General features: G+C 46.2%; 1 protein-coding gene across 2 annotated transcripts in view; it reads right to left on the reverse strand.

Annotated features, from left to right (window-relative positions):
• Window positions 1–22,500, reverse strand: part of mpp2b (MAGUK p55 scaffold protein 2b) — a gene marked incomplete at both ends in the record, with an annotated part of 75,663 nt that overhangs the window by 14,783 nt on the left and 38,380 nt on the right. For both annotated transcript variants that reach the window (XM_080541685.1, XM_080541684.1), the window contains one exon: window positions 21,174–21,293. In XM_080541685.1, the coding sequence (XP_080397811.1) occupies window positions 21,174–21,293 (120 nt within the window). The remainder of the gene's footprint in view (window positions 1–21,173; window positions 21,294–22,500) is intronic.

Below are 22,500 nucleotides of genomic sequence, written 5' to 3' on the forward strand. Positions count from 1 at the left end.
GCAAGGCTACAGTAACACACCAGCCCTCTCTCCCTCCATCCCCCTCACCATCTATCCCTCCATCCCTCTATCTTTCTATCCCTCCATTCCTCTATCCTTCTCCCTCTCTATCCCTCCAATCCCTCTATTTTTCTCCCTCTCTATCCCTCCATCCCTCTATCCTTCTCTCCCTCTATCGCTCCATCCCTCTATCCCTCCATCCCTCTATCCTTCTCTCCCTCTATCCCTCTAAGAGAGCTAAAATCGGTCGTCATGGAAACCGCCCCACCTGCGCTTGACAACTATGCGGGAATCAACTCCAGCCTCTGATCTGCAGCACTGTAAGCCGCGCGCACACACACACACACATGGAGGGAGTCCATCCCTCTATCCCTCTATCCTTCTCTCTCTCTATCCCACCATCCCTCTATCCTTCTCTCCCTCTATCCCTCTATCCTTCTCTCCCTCTATCCCTCTATCCTTCTATCCTTCTCTCCCTCTATCCCTCTATCCCTCCATCCCTCTATCCTTCTCTCCCTCTATCCCTCTATCCCTCCATCCCTCTATTCTTCTCTCCCTCTATCCCTCCATCCCTCTATCCTTCTCTCCCTCTATCCCTCTAAGAGAGCTAAAATCGGTCGTCATGGAAACCGCCCCACCTGCGCTTGACAACTATGCGGGAATCAACTCCAGCCTCTGATCTGCAGCACTGTAAGCCGCACGCACACACACACACACACACACACACACACACACACACACACACACACACACACTGCCCCAACATTTCGTCTCTGTTAATAAAGAGCTGTCACTAGATGTCCGAGGGCTAGACACACAGAGCTGTCTGCTTGGTTCACTCCTCCAGTATCTCCACCACACACACAGACGCACACACACACACACACACACACACACACAATTACACAGAGCTGTCTGCTTGGTTCACTCCTCCAGTATCTCCACCACACACACACACACACACACACACACACACACACACACACACACACACACACACACACACACACACACACACACAGAGAGCTGTCTGCTTGGTTCAGCCTCTCCACCACACACACACACACACACACACACACACACACACACACACACAGACAGAGAGAGATGGTACAGTGACCAGTGTGAGGTACAGTACTCTGACTAGATGGAAGGCCTGCAGCTGAACCCAGCTCTCAACGGATCTCCAAAGGTTGACAATTAAAGGTAGTTGAAGTCTTAATCTTAGTCCAAAAGTCTTAGGCTGGGTTGCACCAACCTGGTTTAAAACTAATCCTGGTTTAAATCAGGGTTTATCTACTAATCCTGTTGCACCAAACTTTAATCCTAGCTTAAACCTAGTTTAAACCTGGTTTAATTGAATCCTGGTTTAAATCTAAGCCTCTGCTAATCCAGGTTTAAACCTGGTTTAAACCTGGATTAAATCAAGTCTGTTGCACCAGTAATTTTAAACCTAGTTTAAACCTGGATTAGCAATTATATTTAAACCACCCCTGGAGGAGGTTTATGTTAGGTTTATTTCAGTTTTAATGACAACATGGCTGCATATCTTCGCTGGATGAGAATAAAGGAAAGAGTTTCTCGCAGGAAAATTCAAGACAGATTAAACCCAATTGAATTTTATTTTTATTTTAATTTTAATAATAATTTTATTGTGATATCATTTTATAGTGATATAAAGTGAATAATTCAATTGTGAGTTTTCCCAATGGTATAGCTTTACAAAATACTGTTTACTGTCATATACCTCAATGGGAAGGTTGCACCAGCTATCAAGCATGGAAGTGAGAGGAACTCTCAAACGCCCTCCAGCATGTCTACTACCTACATGGATTGTACAGTATTCAGAACCATCTTCAAACCAATATGAATAATGAATACACCAACCAAATAATGTAATTGATTTAGCTGTTCATATTATAGGGTCTGATATCTATTTCATATGCAATGTCCTGTCCTTTTTACACATACTCAGTATTTTGTTTCCCTCAAAAGTAACACTGCATTGAACCTGAGATTTACTAATTCATATTACACCTCTTGGAAGAGGAAAGGGAAAGAAAAAAAAACATAGACAGGGTACAGTTATATTTTGTGTACCATTGTAAATGGAAAATTGTCAGTGTGAAATAGCGCTAATGGTACAGGGTAGAGTGGTAACAAAACTGCTCCGTGTTTTATTTTAGATTCAATGCATGACATTGAGCCATGGTGACAGAATCAATCAAGTTTATTGTTACATCCCATTATACAAGTATCTTTTTGAAGTTCACTAGACTAGTCCACAGTGTGCAGAATTGTCAGCAGAGTGTCAAAGGTATATAATAATACACCATGCCATCTACCGCATCGCGCAAGCCTACCACCCGGCAATCACTCGCAAAAAGCTCCGCTAGCACCATCGGTGGTCGGCGAAAAGCCGACGTGACCGTGCAGCACGACCACTGCAGCCCCGCAGAGGCGGTGGTGCCGGTCGGCCAGCAGAGGTGGAGGAGTGGAGTGAACGGCCAGGTGTATGGAGGTGGAGGAGAGGAGTGAACGGCCAGGTGTATGGAGGTGGAGGAGAGGAGTGAACGGGCAGGTGTGTGGAGGTGGAGGAGAGGAGTGAACGGGCAGGTGTGTGGAGGTGGAGGAGAGGAGTGAACGGGCAGGTGTGTGGAGGTGGAGGAGAGGAGTGAACGGCCAGGTGTGTGGAGGTGGAGGAGAGGAGTGAACGGGCAGGTGTATGGAGGTGGAGGAGAGGAGTGAATGGGCAGGTGTGTGGAGGTGGAGGAGAGGAGTGAACGGGCAGGTGTATGGAGGTGGAGGAGAGGAGTGAACGGGCAGGTGTATGGAGGAGAGGAGTGAACGGGCAGGTGTGTGGAGGTGGAGGAGAGGAGTGAACAGGCAGGTGTGTGGAGGTGGAGGAGAGGAGTGAACGGCCAGGTGTGTGGAGGTGGAGGAGAGGAGTGAACGGGCAGGTGTGTGGAGGTGGAGGAGAGGAGTGAACGGGCAGGTGTATGGAGGTGGAGGAGAGGAGTGAACGGGCAGGTGTATGGAGGAGAGGAGTGAACGGGCAGGTGTGTGGAGGTGGAGGAGAGGAGTGAACGGGCAGGTGTGTGGAGGTGGAGGAGAGGAGTGAACGGCCAGGTGTGTGGAGGTGGAGGAGAGGAGTGAACGGGCAGGTGTATGGAGGTGGAGGAGAGGAGTGAACGGGCAGGTGTGTGGAGGTGGAGGAGAGGAGTGAACGGGCAGGTGTATGGAGGTGGAGGAGAGGAGTGAACGGGCAGGTGTATGGAGGAGAGGAGTGAACGGGCAGGTGTGTGGAGGTGGAGGAGAGGAGTGAACGGGCAGGTGTGTGGAGGTGGAGGAGAGGAGTGAACAGGCAGGTGTGTGGAGGTGGAGGAGAGGAGTGAACGGGCAGGTGTGTGGAGGTGGAGGAGAGGAGTGAACGGGCAGGTGTATGGAGGTGGAGGAGAGGAGTGAACGGGCAGGTGTGTGGAGGTGGAGGAGAGGAGTGAACGGGCAGGTGTGTGGAGGTGGAGGAGAGGAGTGAACGGGCAGGTGTATGGAGGTGGAGGAGAGGAGTGAACGGGCAGGTGTGTGGAGGTGGAGGAGAGGAGTGAACGGGCAGGTGTATGGAGGCTGATCATTGCTTGCATGTAGCAAGGGACAGTTCCTTTGCTGCCGGGTAGGCGAGCACACAGGGCTGCAGTGGTCGTGCTGCACGGTCACGTCGGCTTTTCACCGACCACCGATGGTGCTAGCGGAGCTTTTTGCGAGTGATTGCCGGGTGGTAGGCTTGCGCGATGCGGTAGATGGCATGTATATTATTATACTTTTTACACTCTGCTGACAATTCTGCACACTGTGGACTTGTGAACTCCAAAAAGATAGGCCTACTTGTATGTAGGATGTAACAATAAACTTGACTGATTCTGTGACCATGGCTTAATGTCATGCATTGAGTCTAATGCGAGCTGCTATGGGGAGCCGGTGATGGGCGCGGAGGAGAGGGGGACTTCGGGGAGGTTGAACACCAGACGGCCGGTAGCATCCTGGATGAGCTGCAGAGGTCTTATGATACCTTTGATAAGTAAGTAAGTAAGCTAGCTAGCTAGCCAGCTATGACCGGAAACAAATGAGTATCCAGTTATGTAATTTATCACCACTTTGGCTGATGTGATGATGTGACGTGGCTTTGTTTGGCTAGTCAACTCGTAACATTCGCATAGCGAAATGAGCTGCTAGCAGCTGTTTTAATATAAAATGGTCATGCCAAGATAAAAGCTATAGCTGACTAGTGAGCCCGCATCAACCTTAATGCTATTTAAGTGTGAGATGCTATCTATAATTTATCTAGGGCCATATTTATCTAGCCAACATACTTTTTTTTTTACATTTCGTCTGAATCCAAGATGGCGGACACTGAAAATAAATTAATCCTGGTTTAATCCTGGTTTAAACCAGGTTTAACTAATCCAGGATTAAAATGATGATGTGCAACGCGTCTCTGATTAACTTTAAACCTAGTTTAAGCCTGGATTTACTAAGACTGGATTAACTCTAAACCAGGATTAGTTTAAACCAGGTTGGTGCAACCCAGCCTTAATCTTAGTCCTAAAGTCTTAATCCTAGTCCTAAAGTCTTAACCCCAGTCCTAAAGTATTAATCTTAATCATAAAGTCTTAATCCTAAAGTCCTAAAGTCGTAATCCTAGTCCTAAAGTCTTAATCCTAGTCCTAAAGTCTTAATCCTAAAGTCCTAAAGTCTTAATCCTAGTCCTAAAGTCTTAATCCTAGTCCTAAAGTCTTAATCTTAATCCTAAAGTCTTAATCCTAGTCCTAAAGTCTTAATCCTAGTCCTAAAGTCTTAATCCTAAAGTCCTAAAGTCTTAATCCTAGTCCTAAAGTCTTAATCCTAAAGTCCTAAAGTCTTAATCCTAGTCCTAAAGTCTTAATCCTAAAATCCTTAAGTCTTAATTCTAGTCCTAAAGTCTTAATCCTAGTCCTAAAGTCTTAATCCTAAAGTCCTAAAGTCTTAATCCTAGTCCTAAAGTCTTAATCCTAGTCCTAAAGTCTTAATCCTAGTCCTAAAGTCTTAATCCTAAAGTCCTAAAGTCTTAATCCTAGTCCTAAAGTCTTAATCCTAGTCCTAAAGTCTTAATCCTAAAGTCCTAAAGTCTTAATCTTAATCCTAAAGTCTTAATCCTAGTCCTGAAGTCTAAATCCTAGTCCTAAAGTCTTAAACCTAGTCCTAAAGTCTTAATCCCAAGTGTTTTATGATGGAAAGTGTTTGAACGGTACCAGGACAGTTCTGATCTGGAGTCAGATCCTCTGGAAGCAGCTCAAAGGCTTCACACTGGCACACTGCCCAGCTCAGGGTGGTGGGGGCTTCACACACACGCACACACGCACACACGCACGCACGCACGCACACACGCACGCACACACGCACGCACGCACGCACACACACACAGTCAAACACACACACACACAGTGTTGACGTAGGCTGTTCTCACTCTGAACTGGCACTACACACACACACACACACACTCACACACACACATACACACAAACACACACACAGCACCAAACACACACACACATTAACACACACTCCAGACACACACACGCTGAACTCAGCGTGCTCCAATAATCCAAAAACACATAGTGAGAGAGAGCTCAACAGGAGGACAGGAGTGGAGAGACATCAGAAGCCACGTTCCTGGTGTTAGTCAGGTTTGTTATATAATTTCGTGGGAATTTTTTGGGGATTTGCTAATCTATACATTTTTGGAAAGGGCATTGTATGAGGAATCAGAAAATATATGTTTCCATTTGCACAGATGTCTGAAAGGCGGCCATCTTGGCATTTAAGAAATGGCCGCCATAATACACACGTTTTGTAATATCTTGGCTTCTAAATAAGCTAGAAAATTTTAACTGCTAAACCTACATTTTCAGGGTCAAGGAATCCAATGGTTGTAGTTACAAAGCTACAAAGAAATTGTCGTTTTTCTATTACTTCCATACGTGAGTCCACAGACCACAGTATGATCACGACAACCTCCTGCATTAGATAGTCTCGATGTTATGATTTAAACTTTTGTTGGCTTTTTGGGGGGATTTGCTAATCTATACATTTTTGGATGTTATGGCAACAGCCAGCAACCAGTAAGGCAATACAGAGGCAGGTAAATCTTTAGCCTAATGGCATATTTAATGATCTTCTTTCGGCGTATGGGTAGTTGTTTTCCTCTCCACTCCACCATGCTCGGGGCCGAGGGGCTACCCTTTTACCACCCCGAGACCTGGTTGAGGGGCTCACCCGGGCTATATTTCTGGACACCCCTCCAGAAGCCACGTCATCGTCTCGTCATCTAGTACCGACAGAACATGCATCCCGTTGGGTGGGTGGTACACCGGGCAATCCAGGATAACATGGTCTGCGGTTTGGTCCTCTGCGCCACACTCGCACGACGCATTTGGGGCCAAGCCCCATCTGTGCATTGATGAGCGGAAACGTCCGATGCCGGTCCGGAGACGATTGAGCCTCACCCAGGATAGCCTTGGCAAGTCCATCCCGAGGGGCTCAGGGCCGGCGACTGGGATATGGTCGCGGAGTTTGGAGGTGTTTGCCTCCCACTCCGCGCGCCACATATAATCCGCCCATCCTGCCGCACTGATGTTAAGATCTCTGCATTGCTGCCTGAGATCCTGTGCGGCAGGCACAAATGGGTGTCTCGATTTGAGACGCCGGGAGGGCTCCGCTGTTATAGTGAGCCTATCGTGGAGCAGATGGTTATTAAGCTCCACGGCCCGGCAGGCGAGACGTGCTGTGGCTCCCATGCGGCGGAGGCCTGCGGGCTGGATGCCTGCTAGGATGGGAAGGTTGTCCACGGGGGTAGGACGCAGGCATCCTGTCACAAACCGCAAGGCTTCGTTTATAGGCGAGTCGATGAGGCAGGTGTGGGCACTGCGACACCATACTGGGGCGCAGTATTCACTAGTTGAATAAAGGAGGGCTAGGGCTGCCGTGTGCAAGGTCTTTGCGCCGGCGCCCCAGCCTGAGCCAACCAGTCGCCTCATCAACGCCACACGAGCTGTTAACTTCTTGCGCAGTGACTCGAGGTGCCGGCGAAACGTGAGCGTCCTTTCCAATGTCACGCCGAGATAGATTGGCTCAGCGGAACATGGCAGGGGAGTTCCATAGGTATACTCTAAGCTCACATTTAGCCTCCCTGTTGTTAAGGTGGAAGGCAGCCGACACCGTCTTTGCCTCGCTAAGCTTCAATCTCCATTTCCGGAAGTATGCCACTAGTGTCTGCATGTCCTGGCTCAGAATCCCCTCCACAGACTGCCAATTTCCAGCAGAGTACACCACTGCGAGGTAACGCAGGGTCCCCTTCAGGCTTATTCGGTTTAGGGATCGCAACAACTAGGGCTCTTCGCCAGATTTTGGGGATCTTGAGTTGGCGCAAACAGGAAGTGAGGAACGCTCTCAGGCAGGACTTCAAGGCGGGTGCGGCATGGAGAATAAGCTCCGTATATCATATTTAATGATAAAAATAGGGAATGAAACAAAATAAATGAATGGGAGGAATGTGGGGAGTGTATGGTGTGCTGGTTGTTCTGTTTGTGGGATGTGTATTTACTCTATGTGTAATGACAGGCGGGTTGTGTCTCTTGACTATGTATAAGCGTTTATGCTATGTGTGATGTGATATGTGAATGGCGAGTCCAATGCGTGCCAATGTGAGCTGGGCTGTTAGATTAGTTCATCATCATCACTTTCGTGCGTCACAGCTTGGGAATCGTCATCGTTCTGGCACTGGCTGCTGCATGTCGGTACAGGCTAAGTTCTTAGCTCTGCATGAACATCTGCCAGAAGAACAGTCAGTTTTGCATTTGCATTGTACCATCTCAATGATGGACTTTGGGGCTGGGAGGACGTCTGTGGTTGTTGGTTTAAGCATGCCATCCTCATGTTTGGAGTACCAATTTTGCAGGGGATCCAATTAGCCTATGGATCCTGCAGAGCAATGGCTGCCTGTGCCCATATATTTTTTTTTTAAGAAGAAGAATACAAAAAATTGCTTTGTAACTCCAACCATTGGATTCATTGACCCTGAAAATGTAGGTTTAGCAGTTCAAATCAATGTTCTAGCTTATTTAGAAGCCAAGATATTACAAAACGTGTGTATTATGGCGGCCATTTTGTAAATGCCAAGATGGCCGCCTTTCAGACATCTGTGCAAATGGAAACATATATTTTCTGATTCCTCATACAATGCCCTTTCCAAAAATGTATAGATTAGCAAATCCCCAAAAATTTCCCACGAAAGTTTAAATTGAAACATAGTGAACCTGACTATGTGTACTGAGGTTCAACAACACATCCAGCGTTTGGGGAGGAGACACACATGCAGTGTGTCATGGATGAGACACACATCAACAACCCCCTGCAGGCCTTGGAACAATCGCAGGCTTCAAACACGGCGGGTACTCTGGTACTCTGGTACTCTGGTACTCTGGTACTCTGGTACTCTGGTACTCTGGTACTCTGGTGCTCTGGTGCTCTGGTGCTCTGGTACTCTGGTACTCTGGTACTCTGGTGCTCTGGTGCTCTGGTACTCTGGTGCTCTGGTGCTCTGGTCCTCTGGTACTCTGGTACTCTGGTACTCTGGTGCTCTGGTGCTCTGGTGCTCTGGTACTCTGGTGTTTTTTAACGCACAGCGTTTTTTTACACACAGTGTTTTTTTACAGCACAGACACCACATACACCACAGACACCACAGACACCACAGACAGACAGACAGACACAACAGACACCACAGACAGACAGACAGACACCACAGACACCACAGACACTACAGAAACCACAGACACCACAGACAGACAGAAAGACAGACACCACAGACAGAAAGACAGACACCACAGACAGACAGACAAACAGACACCACAGAGACCACAGACAGACACCACAGACAGACAGACACCACAGACACCACAGACAGACAGACAGACACCACAGACAGACAGACACCACAGACACCACAGACAGCACAGACAGCACAGACAGACAGACAGACAGAAAGACAGACAGACAGACACCACAGACAGACAGACACACAGACAGACACCACAGACACCACAGACAGACAGACAGACAGACAGACAGACAGACAGACACACAGACAGACAGACACACACACACACAGACAGACAGACATACACCACAGACAGACAGACATACAGACAGACACCACAGACACCACAGACAGACAGACACCACAGACAGACAGACAGACACCACAGACAGACAGACACCACAGACACCACAGATACCACAGACAGACAGACAGACAGACACCACAGACAGACAGACACCACAGACACCACAGACACCACAGACAGACAGACACCACAGACACCACAGACAGACAGACAGACAGACACCACAGACAGACAGACAGACACCACAGACAGACAGACAGACACCACAGACACCACAGACAGACACCACAGACAGACAGACAGACACCACAGACAGACAGACAGACAGACAGACACAACAGACAGACAGACAGACAGACATACAGACAGACAGACACACAGACAGACAGACACACACACACACAGACAGACAGACATACACCACAGACAGACAGACATACAGACAGACACCACAGACACCACAGACAGACAGACACCACAGACAGACAGACAGACAGACACCACAGACAGACAGACACCACAGACACCACAGACAGACAGACAGACAGACAGACACCACAGACAGACAGACACCACAGACAGCACAGACAGACAGACAGACACCACAGACAGACAGACAGACAGACACCACAGACAGACAGACAGACACACAGACAGACACCACATACACCACAGACAGACAGACAGACACCACAGACAGACACCACATACAGACAGACAGACACCACAGACACCACAGACAGACAGACAGACACCACAGACAGACAGACAGACAGACAGACAGACAGACACCACAGACAGACAGACACAACAGACAGACAGACAGACAGACAGACACCACAGACAGACACCACAGACAGACAGACAGACAGACACCACAGACAGACAGACAGACAGACACCACAGACAGACAGACAGACACCACAGACAGACAGACAGACACCACAGACAGACAGACAGACAGATACCACAGACAGACAGACAGACACCACAGACACCACAGATACCACAGACAGACAGACACCACAGACAGACAGACAGACAGACAGACACCACAGACAGACAGACAGATACCACAGACAGACAGACAGACACCACAGACAGACAGACAGACAGATACCACAGACAGACAGACAGACACCACAGACACCACAGATACCACAGACACCACAGACAGAGAGACAGACACCACAGACAGACAGACAGACACCACAGACACCACAGACACCACAGACAGACAGACAGACAGACAGACACCACAGACAGACAGACAGACAGACAGACACCACAGACAGACAGACACCACAGATAGACAGACAGACACCACAGACAGCACAGACAGCACAGACAGCACAGACACCACAGACACCATAGACACCACAGACACCACAGACACCACAGACAGACAGACAGACACCACAGACAGACAGACACCACAGACACCACAGACAGACAGACAGACAGACACCACAGACAGACAGACAGACAGACAGACAGACAGACACCACAGACAGACAGACACCACAGACAGACAGACAGACAGACACCACAGACAGACAGACACCACAGACAGACAGACACCACAGACACCACAGACAGACAGACACCACAGACAGACACCACAGACAGACAGACACCACAGACAGACAGACAGACAGACACCACAGACACCACAGACAGACACCACAGACACCACAGACAGACAGACAGACACCACAGACAGACAGACAGACACCACAGACAGACAGACACCACAGACACCACAGACAGACATACACCACAGACACCACAGACAGACAGACAGACACAACAGACAGACAGACACCACAGACAGACACCACAGACAGACAGACAGACACCACAGACAGACAGACAGACAGACAGACACAACAGACAGACAGACACCACAGACAGACACCACAGACAGACAGACACACACACAGACAGACAGACAGACATACACCACAGACAGACAGACAGACAGACACCACAGACACCACAGACAGACACCACAGACAGCACAGACAGCACAGACAGACAGACAGACAGACACCACAGACAGACAGACAGACAGACAGACAGACACCACAGACAGACACCACAGACAGACAGACAGACAGACACCACAGACAGACAGACAGACACACACCACCGACAGACAGACACCACAGACACCACAGACACCACAGACAGCACAGACAGACAGACACCACAGACAGACAGACAGAAAGATAGACACCACAGACAGACAGACACCACAGACACCACATACAGACAGACAGACAGACACCACAGACAGACAGACAGACAGACAGACACCACAGACAGACAGACACCACAGACACCACATACAGACAGACACCACAGACAGACAGACAGACAGACGCCACAGACAGACAGACAGACAGACACCACAGACAGACAGACAGACAGACACCACAGACATACAGACACCACAGACACCACAGACACCACAGACAGACAGACACCACAGACAGACAGACACCACAGACACCACAGACAGACACCACAGACACCACAGACAGACACCACAGACAGACAGACAGACAGACATACACCACAGACAGACAGACACCACAGACAGACAGACACCACAGACAGACACCACAGACAGACACCACAGACACCACAGACACCACAGACAGACACCACAGACAGACAGACACCACAGACAGACAGACACCACAGACAGACAGACACCACATACACCACAGACACCACAGACACCACATACACCACAGACAGACAGACACCACAGACAGACAGACAGACAGACAGCACAGACACCACAGACAGACAGACAGACAGACAGCACAGACACCACAGACAGACAGACACAACAGACACCACGGGCAAAAAATAAAAGTGGACAATGAATATCGACAATTTCAAGAAAGATGGGAAACAGAATACAACAGAGGGAAACAGAATACAACAGAGGGAAACAGAATACAACAGAGGGAAACGGGAGACAGAGGCCAATGTGTCTCGTTTGTCAAGAGTCATTGGCAATTTTCAAAGAGTATAAGCTTTGGAGGCATTTTGAAACGAAGCATGAGCATTATGCAAATATGGACATGGCCTGTCCAGTCCTTGTCCTGGGAATCGCTTTTATATCCAACAGTTCCTCTGTGACGAAAAACTGAGCATCCACCCCCCTGAATATGGAAAGGTGGGCAGTGTCCTTCCTGTCTGAATATGGAAAGGTGGGCAGTGTCCTTCCTGTCTGAATATGGAAAGGTGGGCAGTGTCCTTCCTGTCTGAATATGGAAAGGTGGGCAGTGTCCTTCCTGTCTGAATATGGAAAGGTGGGCAGTGTCCTTCCTGTCTGAATATGGAAAGGTGGGCAGTGTGGGCAGTGTGGGCAGTGTGGGCAGAGTCCTTCCTGTCTGAATATGGGAAGGTGGGCAGTGTCCTTCCTGTTCCTACTCTCATCAGCAGCCAACCAATACCAAACTAGTTCCTTGTCTTTAGTGTTTATCCGGATGTGTAAGTCGGAGGCCAGCTCATTCACTCAGCTAGCCACGGTATTTCGAGGCCATGCTGATATTTGCAAATCCCTGCTTCTTGTCGTGGCATACAACACCACATACCCTTTCAATGCAATTGTGAATAAACTCTCTGTGAACGGCTTACATGCTGTTGCTGTGTCCTCCACTATTATAAAGCTTGCATTCACAGCTCCCTCACACGGTCTGTTTAAGCGAGTAAACATGTTTTGTTGTTGAAGGTTGCGTTTTTTATTCTTTAAACGTTTTGTTGAACTAAAAGGCACAATGCCTATTTTGCTTAGACTTGGCATTATAGGCCCTATTGTTGTATTCAAGTTTCCAAAGTAAGCCATACAAACGAGATACGACTTGTTGCATTGACTATTTTGACCTTATTCGTTTTTTGGTTAACAGGGTTCCCACGGGTCCTTGAAATCCTTGAAAGTTTGTGAATTTGAGAAAAATAGACATGGGTCATTCAAAGTGCTTGAATTCCCCTCTCTCTTTCTCCCTCTCTCTCTCTCTCTCTCTCTCTCTCTCTCTCTCTCTCTCTCTCTCTCTCTCTCTCTCTCTCTCTCTCTCTCTCTCAAAAAAGCTTTTCATAAATGCTATTTTGCTTTATTGATCAATGCTGGTAACAAAGACAGTATTTGTTATTTTGTTACAGACAAAAGTAGACTACTGCTGTGATCAATACTATGTTGCTTTATTAATCAGTTTTGCCGGTAAGAATTACCCACAAACATGGAAAAAGCATAATATTTGATGGTTATTTGATAATATCTGTGCATCTTTTTTATTTAATACAGTTACTAGCCTACTTATATTTCTTTGAAATCATTTTACTAAATGTCTGGCCCCAGATTTTATTCACAAACCTCCGCTTGGCCCTCAGTACGTTTGAATTTGAAACTCCTGGTCTAGAGTCTCGTCCCCCAAGCCATAAATCTTGCGTGATCAGGGTAGTAGTACCCTGACTGACCTGTATGAGGCAGCCATGTGCGACAGGGCAAATAAAGTGCAGAGGAACGAAAAGAAGAAGACGCGTCAGTCAGCTCGCTTCTTGATTGGCTACATTCTATTCCACGTCACAATCGGACTCGCGAGCAGGGTTGCCAGATGGGGCGGGTTTTTATTTTATTTTAAAAACATCATTGGCAACAAAAATACAGTTTAGGGGGCAGGAGATGGGCACCTGCCCAATAGTAATTAGCGGTTTTATCGGTTTTGGGCTGTTTTTTGGTGGATTTAGCGGTTTTTAGGCTGTGGTTAGGCTGGAAATTGTCAATCCTATCTGGCAACCCTGATCGCAAGTTGTCAGTTTCGCCCACACACGAGAGGACTTTTGATCTGCTCAGAGAACATGTTTAATATTTACGATCGTCTGCCCCGACCATTTTCCGAGCAGATTGTTGGGAGAATTGGACTCTTATGCGGGGTACACACATACGGATTTTTGGGCCGGTTTTCGGATGTCTGAAAACGACAGAAAACGACAGAAAACGCCCGGTTATCAGATGGATCTTAACATTTTCCTATAACAAAATCCTGTGGTGTGAGGTGTGTTAAGAGTCAATTCTCTTCAATTGTGCAATCAACTCTCAACTCTCAACCTGCTCGGAAAATGGGCGTGGGGAACGACAGATTCCGGACTCTAGAGTCTTGTTCCCCAAGCCAGAAATCTCGCGTGAACCCATCCTTTTAATATTGCCTTTAAATTACAAAATAATTTAATTAAGATTATGTAATGATTAAAGCACTTTGAGCCGCAACGTTTGCAGGAAAAGCGCTATACAAATAAAGTTATTATTATTATTATTATTATCTAACGTAGTACCATGACTGACCTGTACGAGACAACCGTGTGCGAGAGGGCAAATAAAGTGCTGAATAATGAAAAGAAGAATGACATTTTCCACCCTAACCACAGTCTAAAACCGCTAATTCCACCAAACAATCTGGCAACCCTATGATTTCTGGTCGGAAGTATTGAACGCATTTCACATTTACGATTGCCGGCCACGCCCATTTTCCGAGCAGGTTGCCGGGAGAGTTGATTGCACAATTGAAGAGAGTTGACTCTTAACACACCTCACACCCCAGGATTCTGTTATAGGAAAATGTTAAGAGCCATCTGATAACCGGGCGTTTTCTGTTGTTTTCAGACATCCGAAAATCGCTGAAATCGCAGAAATTCCTTATGTGTGTACCCCGCTTTAACACACCTCACACCACAGGATAATCTTGTAGGATAATCTTTAGAGCCATCCCATAATCGAGCGTTTGCTGTCCTTGGTCGGAAGGGGGGAAATCGGGCCAAAATCGGCAGGATTATCTTTATGTGTGTACCAGATTATCTTTATGTGTGTACTAGATTATCTTTATCTTTATGTGTGTACCAGATTATCTTTATCTTTATGTGGGCCCCCACACCTCCACAGCCCTCAGACTCAGCACTGGGTCCCCCCAGGGCTGCGTGCTAAGCCCCATCCTCTACAACCTCTACACCTACGACTTCACCCCCGTCCACCCCAGCAACTCCATCGTAAAGTTTGCAGACGACACCACCGTGGTGGGATGCATCTCGGGGGGGGACGAGGCGGCGTACAGGGATGAGGTAGAGCAACTGAGCAAGCTGTGCAAGGTTAACAACCTGCTGCTGAACAAGTCAAAGACCCAGGAAATCATCGTAGACTTCAGGAGGAAAAAGTCAGAGATCCAGCCCCTGCTCATCGACGGAGAGAGCGTGGAGAGAGTCTCAACCCTCCGATTCCTGGGGATGCACATGCGGGATGACCTGACCTGGAAGGACAACACAAAAGGCACCATCAAGAGGGCACAACAGCGGCTATACACCCTGAGAGTCCTCAGGAAGGAACACAGCAAGCAGGAGATACTGGTGACCTTCTACCGCGGCGCAGTGGAGAGCATCCTCACCTACGGCATCTGCAACTGGTTCTCCAGCTGCACAACAGCGGAGAGAAATGCGCTACAGAGAGTCGTGAGAACAGCACAGAAGATCACCGGCGCCCCCCTCCCCTCTCTGGAAGAGCTGTACAACACACGCTGTCTCAGGAAGGCCTCCAAGATCTCCAGGGACCCGACCCACCCTGGGTACGAACACTTTACCAGGCTGCCCTCGAAAAGGCGGTTCAGGACCCTGGCCGCTAAGACAAACAGACTGAAGAACAGCTTCTACCACAGGGACGTCCAGGCCCTGAACACAGCAAAGACCTAAGTTCTGGGCCCTGGACAGTCTAGACGGATTGTATGGCAGCTGCTGGACTGAAAAAATCAGGTGTAGTGCTGAGGCACAAACATGTAAATTTCAAGCCTGCAAACTGTGACACTTTAAATAACGTGAAACAATACTATTGTGCAATATGACAACCCTAGTCGTCTATCTGTACAGTATAGTACAGTGGATTGTGTACATAGCCTTTATTTATGTAAACCAGCTCCTTCCCTTCTTGTGATTTTTTTTTTAAAGTTTTTTTTTTTTTTTTTTTTTCCTTTCCTAACACCAGGGGAGCCACCCCTCCTAAATTTCGTTGTTTGGTACCTGTACTGTAGGAATGACAATAAAGTCCATTCATTCATTCATTCATGTGTGTACCAGATTATCTTTATGTGTGTACCAGATTATCTTTATCTTTATGTGTGTACCAGATTATCTTTATGTGTGTACCGGGCTTAACACTTAATCAGCCGTGAGGTGTTAAACAGCACCAGTGAGTACAAAAAAAAATCTACCTTTGCACTCGATCAAATTTCAGGACCCTCCTTTCATGACTTTTCCTAGATATGTGCGTTCTACCACCCAGCATCTTTACATTTTCAAAATCGAGTTAGTATAAAGCGATTTTGCAGTATTTCTGTGTGTGTCTGTGTATTTGCCTTGGGATTCGGCTGCCATCTTTTTCTCCAAGGCTGCAATTCTCTTTTATATCAGCAGAGGTAGCAAGGGGGCACACACTGTGCTCAACCTTCAGGCTTCAGTGCTGAATTAGATACAGTGGATAAGACTGATATTTGTAACATAATGTGTTTATATATAGGCTATATATAGCAATAGTGATACATAAGATATGTATATGTACAGACAGTTATGAAAATGATAAACTGTACAGTATGACTTTTACAATCCCTTCAGATTTGTTGGAGCTGAGGTTTTTTTTTCACCCAAGTTCCATGCAATAGTGATAAGATATTATGATATGTGTAGCCTATGTACAGTTATGAATGATACACTGCACAGTATGTACCTATCAAGCTGTGTGGTATTACATAGGTACCACAGCAAAGTAGTTCATCAACAAATATTATATAACAAACGGATATTTATAATATTGTATATAATGTATTTTTTGATGATTATGCCTGTACAGTGCTGTCAATTTTCAAATAATGCTATAGGCTATATATATATATATATATATATATATATATATATATATATATATATATATATATATATATATATATCTACCCTCCCTCCACCCCCACCCAGAGAGCTTTGGACTGTCTGGATATGAACACTTGAACACTTGATCTCTGCTCTTTATATTTATATTAATTATGACTCTTGCACTTTGATGTTGGTTTGCACTGTCTTGTCCTGTCTTGCACCTATCCTGCTGTAAACCGTGCTCCATTGTTCCAAACCAAATTCCTAACATGTTTACATGTCATGGCAATAAAAGTCTTCTGATTCTGATTCTGATTCTGATATGAATGTTCAGTTGTGATATGAAGTAGCCAACAATTCTCATGTCGACCATGATAATAATAGGCTACAACAAGGTTGTACATAGATATACGCAGATTCATATTTGGATAGTTGATTTTGGCACCATTGTATAGTAGCCAATTGCAGAGAGTATACATTATTTTGTTTGTTTACTGCACATTATAAATGAAATGATGTGTATTAATTATTTTGTTTGTTTGAATCCTCACTGTGTTCATGTGTCTGCTGATGTTAGGGCCGGCGTGAAGTTCACGACAAATAAACAGACTTTGTGAAGCTCATAACTATGATAACACAATATTGCAATATTTATTACTATTCTTTTTAAATAATGATAATCAACTTTCATTCATTAGTAAAGCTCCCGCAGTCTCAATCAATCTCCTCTCCATATATAGCATTTAATCTGTTCCATAGTTCGTTCTCAGCTGACATATAAGCTTCATATAATAATAAGCTTCATATCAGATTGCTCTAATAATTTCCCCACTTCTCTGCTTATAGGAACTTTATGCATTTTAGAGAAACATGCAGAGCATGTATTTGACAAAGAAACGTGTAGGCTAAGAACTAGTTTCTAAAGTGAGTTACAATCACTTGATGGTTGATGCACGGGGGAGGGTAATCTTATTGATCGTTTTTTCATTAGCAAACAATAGCTGCCAATTCATGAGCGAGCCAAGCGGGTTTCAAAGCTGCCAAGCGGGTTTCAAAGCTGCCAAGCAGGTTTCAACGCTTACAAGCTTACAGCAGTCGATTGTCTGCTGATGTTACGGGCACGGCCGGCGTGAAGTTCACGACAAATAAACAGACGTTATCACTGTGAAGCTCATAACTATGATAACACAATATTGCAATATTTATTACTATTATTTTTGTATAATAATAATCAACCATCATTCGTTAGTAATGAAAACTCCCGCAGTTCCGATCAAGCTCCTCTCCACTTTACACATTACATAACCAAGATCTCTTTTGACATCACAACAATGTTGTTTTTTTGATTTTGCATTCCTTGTTTCGTTGTAAACGAATCTCTTTCTGATCGTCCCGTTCACAAAAAACGAAGGTAATAAGTCACGTAATATGGCGAAATAAATGTTCGTTCAGACAATACAACATATATTGAAAAATATGAAAAATACATGTGGGATGGAGGTACTGGGATGATATGTGGCAGTTTCTCGCGCCTGTCCCGTTCTGTTGTTCAAAGAATATAATATAAAACGCATCACATGTTTGTCATTGTGTGAAAATGTTTCTGTAGCGAAGAACCGTGGCTATGGGACAACTCGTTTCTAAATTACAGTTCTGAGTTACATACACTTGATGTTGATGGGGGAGGGTTGAATGGCTCTCGATCGTTTCCGATCAATGAACAATAAGATCAGGTTTCTCCCACGGTGTGTTTCTCTTGCGTGATATAGTGAAGACAGACAAGTGTGCTGTCCTCACTGTGTTCATGTTGTGCAGTGAACAAACAATTGTTGGGAGAATAAACTGTCTCTTGCCGTGAAATGTGTACATCAAATAAAATGATGTCGGCGATGATTATGCCTGTAATCATCAACGATATAACGAACGGATATTTCTGAGTGGGGCAGTCCCAGATATAGTGAAGACAGACAGGAAAGTAAGGAGAAGAAGGGAGAGAGTATTGACAATTGATAATAAGATATTGATAATGTAGGAATAAGTGTGTTCATATGCAAACATATTCAATGGCATGTAATTAGTAGGCAATTGTTTATCACAGATGAATCCTGACAATTGATGGTTGATGCATGGGGGAGGGTCATCTTATTCTCAATGATCTCTTTCTGATCGTTTCCGATCACCAGACTGCATGGAAGATCATAGGGGTGAAAGACCACTCATCCCTGCAGTCTATTTTTGAACAGGCTACTCTCAGACAGGCTAATAGAATTATCATGAATCCCTCCCATGTCCTACATGCAGAGTATGAACTGCTGCCCTCTGGGAGGAGGTTCAGAGTCCCCCGCGCTAGACTAAATAGATTTAAAAATTCTTTTATTCCCGTTTCTGTTAAACTTTTAAACTGCACCAGATGAATATTGAACATATCTTGCTTATCGTTTTATTTCCACTCTTGTTTTAATCAAGGCTGCCTTCTGTTTGTGTGTTAACATTCTGTATTGTCTGTTGTTCTTTGTTGGCTGCTGTGGGGTGTAAGCCCAATACAAATTTCCCAGTGATGGGACAATAAAGTGACTTTTGACTTTTGACTTGACCACACAAAGGATGCCAATTCCTCCAACAAGCCCTTCAAACAATCCCCCACCAGAAAGGTTGTACTCAGTTGTACTCAACTCTCTCAACCACGGCAGTTTCAACCACGGCAGTTTCTCGCGCCTGTCCCGTTGCAGAGTGTATTCATTATTGTGTGAGTTACAATCACTTGATGTTGATGGGGGAGGGTTGATGGCTCTCAATCGTTTCCGATAAATGAACAAAGACATCGGGTTTCCCCCGCTCCACCAAGTCCCAAGGTGTGTTTCTGTAACCATTGTCTCCTCCTTGTTGCATAAAACAAATCAAGACTCGCTCCTCTTAGGAGACCACTATTTATAAATAATAATCCACAGATAGGCACAGTCACAGTGCTACATGAAAATATCTAGCCACACACCACATATCATAGCTCCGCCCTATATGTATTTATCATCATATTTCTCAATATAAAACGGAGGTACGATATATGGCAGATATGTATGGTATATTATGGCAGTTTCTGGCGCCTGTCCCGTTCTGTTGTTCAAAGAATATAATATAAAACGCATCACATGTTTGTCATTGTGTGAAAATGTTTCTGTAGCGAAGAACCTTGGTTCAATCTGGAGCTGATCAACTCCGGACGGCAATAACACGTTGTGGGTGCAATTGTGCAAGAATAACACTATTTACAGCGCTGTCTTTTATTGCTATATGTATTACTGTTATATATAAATGTGAACATTACAGATACCTGGTCAACACAGCTTGGGATTCCAAGGAAATTACTTGGAACTATGTGTGAAAGGGACAACATTGCAATATATATTACAGTTATTTTTTAATAATGCTAATCAACTTTCATTCGTTAGTAATGAAAACTCCTGCAGTCTCGATCAATCTCCTAGATGAATCTCCTCTCCACTCCGCTCTGCGCTGCGGGCAGTGGGGGACGGTGTGTTTCTGTTGCGTGTCCACGCTTCTTGCGTGACATCGCCATCTAGCGATTTTTGTGGGTTAGTACACACTCCCCCATTGTGAATAGTGGTCGTGTGATTCCACACCTCGTCGCGCTTTAGGAGGTAAAAAAACGGCGCGCCCCTAGTGTTAAGTTAAAATGTTGGTATTCCTCAAACAACAAACTCCCTCTCATTCATTCTGTATGAGACTGTACACCTCCATTACACCTCACACTGGTGGTGGGAGGTGTGTGAGGTGTGAGGGGTCAGGGGTCAGGGCTGACCTGGCGGGGGGTGTGGGGGGTCAGGGTTGGGGGTCAGGGGTCAGGTGTGGGAGGTCATAGGTCACCTGGCGGGGTGTGTGGGGGGTCATAGGTCACCTGGCGGGGGGTGTGGGGGGTCATAGGTCACCTGGCGGGGGGGGGGGGGTCATAGGTCACCTGGCGGGGGGTGTGGGGGGTCATAGGTCACCTGGCGGGGTGTGTGGGAGGTCATAGGTCACCTGGCGGGGGGTGTGGGGCTCCTGGTAGCTGGGGAGGATCTTCAGCACCACGCTGCCGCTGGCCTCCTTCAGCATCTCCTGCAGCACCTTGGGGTCGTTGCCCACCTCCTTAGCATTCACCTGGGGGGGGGTCAAAGGTCAATCAACACAGGTCAGAGGTCAACAAAGGTCACGACAGTGACGCCGGTGAGGTTAACGTGGTCGACAGGTGCTCCCCATGTTAGGGAATGGAATTCAAGTCATCTAAATACAAAATAGATGAAGGTCGCCTGGTTTCTTCAAATGGGATAGAAAAAGGTGTTTCATTGTCTTTTTGCGTAAGTAGAACAAGTTTACAAGCGTAACAAACACGGTCTGGGAGTCAAACGATCTCAGGAAAAGTGTTTACAGAGAGGAAGCGTGGATTTGTAGCCACAGGTCAACAGTCACACCCTCAGGTAAGGCCCGAGCCAATCACAGTGAGGGGGAGGTCCCGTTTACAGTGGAGATGAGGAAGAGGGGTGAAGGTAATGTGGGGGACAAGGCGTCATGGACAGACTAGGGAAAGCAAACGAGGCGGCTGAGCCTTTGTGACTTATTCAGATGTATTATATCTATATATATGTATATCTGTTGTTGAGCAAAATGGCAAATCTGGAGCAGAGAAAACCGGTTTTCATTGTCTACCAGGTTGGGGGTCGTCAACATGTTAATCTGCCCAGACAGTCTGACTGATAGTCACAAAATGTTTATCAGACAAATAATTATACTATAATCACCTCCTTGATGATGTCACCCTACCTCTTTGATGATGTCACCCTACCTCCTTGATGATGTTACCCTACCTCTTTGATGATGTCACCCTACCTCTTTGATGATGTCACCCTACCTCTTTGATTATGTCACCCTACCTCCTTGATGATGTCACCCTACCTCCTTGATGATGTCACCCTACCTCTTTGATGATGTCACCCTACCTCCTTGATGATGTCACCCTACCTCCTTGATGATGTCACCCTACCTCCTTGATGATGTCACCCTACCTCCTTGATGATGTCACCCTACCTCCTTGATGATGTCACCCTACCTCCTTGATGATGTCACCCTACCTCCTTGATGATGTCAACATACCTCGTTGATGATGTCACCCTACCTCCTTGATGATGTCACCCTACCTCTTTGATGATGTCACCCTACCTCTTTGATGATGTCACCCTACCTCTTTGATGATGTCACCCTACCTCTTTGATGATGTCACCCTACCTCTTTGATGATGTCACCCTACCTCCTTGATGATGTCACCCTACCTCTTTGATGATGTCACCCTATCTCCTTGATGATGTCACCC

This window comes from Nansenia antarctica, assembly GCF_963989245.1.
Source record: "Nansenia antarctica genome assembly, chromosome: 11".
NCBI lineage: Eukaryota > Metazoa > Chordata > Actinopteri > Argentiniformes > Microstomatidae > Nansenia > Nansenia antarctica.